This window comes from Nestor notabilis, unplaced genomic scaffold (genome assembly GCF_000696875.1).
Source record: "Nestor notabilis isolate BGI_N333 unplaced genomic scaffold, ASM69687v1 scaffold16640, whole genome shotgun sequence".
Lineage (NCBI taxonomy): Eukaryota > Metazoa > Chordata > Aves > Psittaciformes > Psittacidae > Nestor > Nestor notabilis.
The window spans coordinates 14,912-22,144 of NW_009910813.1; the positions used below are offsets into that span (position 1 = coordinate 14,912).

The window sequence follows — 7,233 nt, forward strand, 5'->3', positions numbered from 1 at the left end:
TGTTCCAATGCCTGAGCACCCTCTGGGGAAGGAATTGTTCCTAATATCCAGTCTAAACCCTCATCTAAAGCCCAGCCTGCCCACACAGACATCCTGCCTCATCCCACACCTGCCAGTTCAGAGGAATGAGGTGCCGACACTGACTGAACCCTTTGGCTTCACTGCAGGGGTTTTTGCTGAAGCTCTTTTTTGGTTTGGTTTTTTTTTTAGGCTTTTTTGTTTTTTTAAATACACTCCACATGCCCCTGGGGATTTTGCAATACAAGAACAAACACTGATGCTTTACAATAACCTAGCAATAACAATGCCACGTAGCTACTGTACATCCCCGTGCCCTGTACGAGCGCTGCAGCCCTCTGTAAGGATCACTTCTTCTTGGCAATCTGCTTTTCCAAGTCTTCAAGTCTGGCTGTCATCTGAGCAAGTGAACGTGCTAAGGAAACAGTGTGAGCCAGACGGTCCCCTTGAGGGACCCTAAAATGTTCCCTGCTCCCTTCTATCCATCCCTCCCCTCCTCTCCCCGTGTGCGGGCTGTCCCCAGGCTGCCCTGCACCCCGGCAAGCCCGGGCATCACCCCAAAGGATATTTTTCTCGGTCAGGCTCTGCAGGATGGCCACAGTGTTCGTCTGGAACTGCACCAGCGCTTCGCACTCGCAGGGGCTGCGGATCTCTGTCTCTCCTTTGCCCTCCTCTGTGACCACAGGAGTTTGGGTGCAGTCAGAGCCACGGCCTCATGGTGCCTGGCTCTCCCCTGCTCCCACACAGCACCAGTCCTTTGTTCCCACAGCCACTCAATAGGGCAGGACCTGAGCCTTGGAGCTCCCCCCTCCCCTTTTTCCCCTCTTCCCAGCCTCACTCCTTTTTGCCAGGCTGCATCCCTGCTAGCCCAGCAAGCTCACTGCGAGGCGTCCCACCACGCACCCTATGGAGCTGCCACACACATCGTCACAGTGTGCCAAGAACAGCTAGTGCTGAGCTTCACTTTGCCTTCAAGATGGGCAGAGGGCATACTGACCCTACATCTGCAGCCCTGGGGGGGTCCCAAGGGCAGGGAGACCCTCACAGTTAACCCATCATGGTCCTCCTGTGTCCAGCAGAAGTGCAGGTCTGGATGAGGAGACGGGCCATATTCGGAGCTGGGGCAGCATCCCTCAAGGCAGGTGTGACCCCAGCCTCTGCCCATGCACTGAGGTGGCCGCTCACATTAACACTTTTGTATTAACCCCCCAGCTCCACTTTCTCTTCCAAATCCCTCCCTAAGACCCACCTCTGTACCCCACCAGCCTCGTGAGAGCCAGGGGCAGCCTTGGCTCACACCAGCCCAGTCCTGGGGTACATGATGCAGGGTGACAGAAACCACCCCACTGGCTCTGCGGGGAGAAGAGGGCTCCCCCAGCTTGTGTCTGAGCCCCCAGTGTGACTAGAGCACCCACCTGGGCAGATGTTCAGCTTGAAGTTCTCCACGAGGTGGGTCATGGTGGTGAAGTCTGCTGAGTAGGAGAAGTGCTGCTCCACCGGCTCAGAGGCGATCGCTCTCAGCTCCTCTTCCACAGCCTTGCCAACACCCACAGCGAACATGACGATCCCTGCATGGCAAGGATGGACCCTGAGCACTGCGATGGCCACCCCACATCCAGCAGCCCCAAGCCCAAAGGAAGCAAAGCCAAGGATGCAGGATTTACACTGGGCTTCCCAAATACGCATCAGGAATTTAGGCAGGAAACGGCAGCACCGCTGTGGTGCAGGCTGCTGCATGAAGGATGCTGATCAGAGCAGCCTAAACCATGGCAGAGGCACTTCTGCCTCTGCAGACCTGGGTGATGTAGCACCTCAAGACTGGATGCTACGGCGTCCCCCAGAGCCAGACTCCTCAGGGAACCATCCTGGGGCATGCCCAAAGCACTGCAGTTTGGGGCTCTCCAGCCCCTCATACCTGACTCCTTTGCTCTCCTGGCCCATTCAGAGATGTCATCCTGGGAGCGCCCATCTGTGAAGACGAGCCCGATTCTGGGGATGTTGTGGGAGAGAGGTCTGGCACCTTCCAGCTCGGAGAAGCTGTGCTCCACCATGTGCTTGAGGGCAAGGCCTGTCATGGTGCCTTTCTCCATGTACTCCACCTCCATCACTGCCTTCTTGATCTCATCCGCGCTGTGGTACTTGTTGAGGGGGAACTCGGTGCGCACACGGCTGGAGTACTGCACCAGCCCCACGCGTGTGCCATGGGGGGACACCTCCAGCAGGTCCACGATGCGGTTCACAAACTGCTTCACCAGCTCAAAGTTCTGGGGCCGGACACTCTTGGAACCATCAATCACCATCACCAGGTCGACATGTCCAGCCCCACACTCTGTGGGTACAGAGGGAAGGTGAGAAGGGACCAGCCTGGCCATGGGCACCATCAGAGTGAAGGTGCCTGAGCTGGTGCTGGGCTTCAGGAACTCTGTGGACCCCCCAGAACTGCAGCCAGCATGAGGCTGGGAAGTGGGGCAAAGCATATCCAGGGTTCTCACCCCCAAAACCTCCACTGCCACCCCAGCATCCCCTAAAGGTCTTTCCTAGGTCTCCCTTTTCATCAAAGCCCCTGTTGCATCTTCTGGGCCACGTCTCTGAAGACACAAGCCTGTATCCATCCCTGCAGCAGCCAGGGCGCTCCCCCAAGCCCAGCCAGCTCTCCATCCCCTTTCAACCCAGCTCAAACTCTCACTCAGATCCCCAGCCCAGCTTCAGGTAAGCCCTCGCCAGGAGCACAGAGCACAAGGAGGATGCCAAGAGCCTCATGCCAGTACTCACTGCTGCACGCCTTGCCATCAGCCTGGAGCTGCTGACCCTCAGGGCACACGCAGCGGTAGGAGCCCTCCATGCTCACACATTTGAACTCGCAGCCATGATCCACCCCGTTGCAGAGGTCAGTGGCTGGAAGACAAGCCAAGGGCACAGGGTGATCCCCATTTGGGTCCAGGAACAGCCCTTTCCCTAGGGACTGGGCAGGACAGAAAGGTATCTGCCATACACTGCAGCCTGTGCCGCACCAGGACGTACCTCTGCAGGACCTGCTGTCGGGCTGCAGCGTGAACCCGCTGCGGCAGCGGCAGTAGTGCCCGTTGGGGATGCTCACACACTCGTGCTGGCAGCTGTGGTTTCCGAAGCTGCAGTAATCGATCACTGGTAAGAGAAGCAGAGGGGTGGGCAGAAAGGGAAAGACAAGAGGAGAGGGAGAGCAAGAAGCGAATGAAGAAGGGACAGGAAGGGAGATGGCCACGTACTGGAGCAGCTCTTCTTGTTCTGGTGGAGGTAGTAACCTGCATGGCAGTGGCACGTGTACGACCCACGGACGCTGACGCACTGGTGTTGACAGCCATGTCTCCCGTCCGCACACGCGTCGATGACTGTGGGGAACAGGACACCATCACCCTCCTGTCCCAGCTGAGCAGGGCCTGCTCCAGGGCTTCACAGCAGCTCCCAGCACCATGAGACAAGAAGGAAAAGTCCCGGGGAGATGGCCAGACCAGCTAATACAGCTTTGCATTCATCATACAGGGCTAAAACACTGAGCACTTTGGTGGCTGGGATGTGCATCCTCTGGTACTCCCTGCCCAGATGCCCTCAGGTTGTGCCCACATGAGCCCCAAGTGTCCATCCCAGAGAGGTGACCAGGATTTAGCAATGCTGAATGTCTGCAGTCATTACAGACCCAGGAAGCAGTAGGCTCGGTGAACTGAGCACCCTGGCTGCTGCTGCCCTCCCTGGGTCTTGTGGTGCATTTCAGCTTCCCTCCATGAGACCTGTAACCAGAAGCCCCCTACGAGAGTTAGGATAAAAGAAGGGTTTTTACAGGAACAGGTCTTTCCGTCCACGTTGAGCCTGTAGCCTGGGTTGCATTCACAGTAGAAGGAGCCAGGGGTGCTGATGCAGCTGTGCTGGCAGCCATGCTCCTGCCCCGTGCACATATCCACCCCTGCGAGACAGAACAGACATCAGAGCAGCCCATGAGCTGATGCATGGGGATCCCGGCTTTGCCACCTGCCCTGTCCCTGCAGCCGAATCCACTGGGATAACCCACACAGCACCAGTCTTCACCCACTGATTTCCAGTGCACAGACATGGACACTGTGTGGGGCAGGTTTCAGAACCTCATTGGCTTTTTGATCCACCTGAGTGCTAAATCAGTGCTCAGTATTAATTGATACTGATAATGGCTTGAGTTGAGTAAGCAAAAGCTTGAGCTCAGCTGACACACACTGAAGGAGCCAGGTCTGTGTGTCCATGCAGACAGGAAGGCAGTATCTGGTGAGTCCTGGACTGCTCCAGCACACAAGGACTCATCACAGCACTGACACAGCCCTGCATGTGCTCCTTGCTAAAGAACACTGCCAGAAAGAGGGTGGCAGCTGCCTTCTGGCCTTCGACAGATGCTGAAGCACATGAGCAAGGTCTTACGTCTTGCTGCAGTGACAGGTCTCTGACACCAGCATGGCAGGGGACAGACAGGTCCCAGCCTGCAAGCTCTGACCAGCGTCAGCATGGCCACAGTGAGAATCAGCCTCCTGGTTTATTAAACACCGGTGTGCATGCAGCAGATGCCGTGCATGTGTCTGTGTAGGAGGAGACCCTGCTAGAGCCACATCAAAATGTACACAGGGCTCTGGGATGTGTCATCCATCCCCATCACACCCAGGGAAACCAGCTCCACATTTCCTGCTCTTTACTATTCCCATCACTGCTGCCATGACATCCTGGCTTGGGGCAGAGCTACCATGCATGGGTGAAGAAAATCACTTCCTTGCAATGCTTTCAAAGCTTTCTTTATCTCACCCCAGGAAAGGGGAGCAAGAGGAAAGGCCACCTTGCTTTGGTATCCTTTGGTGTCCTGGCTCCACGCTTCCCTGTCCAGGCTGCTCCTAGCAAGGGCAGCCACCCCAAACACCCCTCTGAATGTCACCTTCTAGCCTAGGTGAGGAGCAGGCACCAGCGCCATCCTCGCCCACCCCTGCAGCCACGGCTCTCACCCACCACAGAGCTTGTCCTGGAACTGCTTCCCAAACTGCTGTATGAGCTCGAAGGACTCCACCAGGAAGACGTGCTCCTCCAGCGGCGGTGAGGCCATGGCACGCAACGAGTTCATGTCTGCCCGCTGGATGCCCACGGCGTAGATCTCAATGCCAGCGTTCCGGGCCTGGGTGGCCACCTCGGTGACACGGTCCTGGGGTCGTCCATCCGTCACGATGATGGCAATGCGGGGGATCTTCTTGTGCAGAGGGCGTGCGCCCTCCTGCGTGGTGAAGGCCACGTTCATGGCGTACTGGATGGCCAGCCCTGTCATGGTGCCCTGGGCCAGCGGGACAATGCTGTTGATGGCCTTTTCCATGTCTGCCTGCGTGAAGAAAGTCTTGAGGGAGAAGATGTTCTGCACCTGACTGGAGTACTGGATCACCCCGACCCGCGTGGCATTGGGGCCCACGTCCAGGCTGCTGATGATGTCCATCATGAACCGACGCATGGTCTCGAACTCGAAGGGGCGCACGCTGCGTGAGCTGTCGATCACAAACACGATGTCCAGGGGACCTGTCCTGCACTTCAGGGCTGGAAGGGGGAAAAAACAGTTCAACCCCACAACTGCCTGTGGAGAGCAGGGCTGGCAGCACAGACATCCCTGTGGGATGGCTTGAGGGGTGCTCAGCGGAAGATGTAGAGGGCAGATCTGTGCAGCCCCCACTGCCAAATAAACCCATGGAGGGTGTTGGCAGAGTAGGAGCAGGGGGGACAGGCTGGAAGATAGGCCCTGGCTGTGGGGCTGTGGGGAAATGGCAGTATCCCTCCTCCCTAACACCATCCCTGTATCCAGACCCAGCTCCTGCTCCCTGTATTTCCACAGCCAGCAGCCTCAGGAGCTGCAGAAACACTTCTCTGTCAGCATCTGCCCTGGCAAGGTTTAGGCACAGGTTTAGGCAGCAGCATCTTCATCTCTGCAGCAAATCAGAGCATTAAACTGTAAACCAGACCAGTGCCTTGTGCTGTCCTCTGCAAGCCGCAGCCTCTGCCCCAGACCTCTGCACCGCACAGACTCCTACTTGCTCAAATGGCAAGCAGGAACATACTGCTTTGGGCAATTCTTCTGTTCCTCCCCACAGCTCCAGACTTCCCTGGGTCTTACTGCATTTTGCCAGTTTTTGCCTAAAACCAGGGCTTGCTTTGGTGTTTTGTCTTTTATTTTTTAATGGCAGAAAATGAGACAGTGAAAAGCACAGCTAAGGGCATGCACATGGCAGGGATCAAGCCAAAGAGCCTCTCTTGGACATATGGGTGCTACTTCCAGTGCAAACTTGGAGAGTGTTTAGCAAGTTAAATGCCAATGAACATATTTTACTTGGCTTGTGTGTACCCAAGCCTGGGAGAATTTGGCCCTAATGGTAAGCAAACACTTTGAGTCCCTTTGGGATGCTGCCCAGACCCAGGCTGTCATCTCAACTGCTCCAAAGGTCTCCAAGACATACCACCCGCTCCCTTCTCTGTTTGGTGCCTTCACTGTTTCTAAACTGGAATTGATTTAGGTGCCTCTGCCCCAGGAGGAGAGCGGGTGGTATCCCGGGGTTTGCTTTGTCCCCTCTATCAGGAGACCCATGATGGGAGGAGGATCCCCCTCACGCCTGTGCCTCCTGCTGAGGTCAGAGGGGTGACAAGCCCTGAGCTGGGGTGTGTCAAAGCTGAGGACATGCCCGGAGCAAGTGGCACCAGACCCACCATGCTGGGGCCGGGCTCAAGCTCCTGCTCCCCTGGGCAGTGCTCAGAATTTCAGGTCCCACACCTGGGGGGACCCTCCATCCTCCTGGGATGTCTCCAAAGAAGAGGCATCGACTCCCCCCACCTCAAGCAGTATGGGCTTCACTGAACTTCACTGAGCTTCTCTCTCCTCCAGGCACTCCGCACCAGCCAGGGCTCACCTGCAGGTTTTGGTCTGGCTTCCAGCCTCGTCAGGAGAAGCAGGAGGAGCGGGATGATGGGCAGAAGCTTCATTATGGCTCTGTGAGACCACACACTGCGGGGACTCACTGCAGGGAGAAGACAATGTGCAATCAGTGCTGAGGATGGGCCAAGCCACAGAGTGACATTCACCTGCGGTGGGTGTCCCCAGGCAGTGCCAGAAACCATGAGCAGCAGCAGCAGTTTTGACAGATCTGTCCCCAAACATCTCTGGACCCACGTGGGACTTTTCCCATTTAAGGACTGGCAGTCTCC

At 56.7% G+C, this 7,233-nt stretch overlaps 1 protein-coding gene across 1 annotated transcript; it reads right to left on the bottom strand.

Annotated features, from left to right (window-relative positions):
* Window positions 1-365: 365 nt before the first annotated feature.
* Window positions 366-7,011, bottom strand: MATN4 (matrilin 4). Its single transcript, XM_010011789.1, has 11 exons — window positions 6,939-7,011; window positions 6,380-6,385; window positions 5,011-5,580; window positions 3,833-3,955; window positions 3,264-3,386; window positions 3,040-3,162; window positions 2,791-2,913; window positions 1,934-2,347; window positions 1,434-1,586; window positions 587-691; window positions 366-424 (listed from the first exon to the last, which is right to left on the bottom strand). Exons 1-11 carry the CDS (start codon window positions 7,009-7,011, stop codon window positions 366-368), a joined length of 1,872 nt encoding a protein of 623 aa, XP_010010091.1.
* Between the last annotated feature and the right edge of the window lie 222 nt (window positions 7,012-7,233).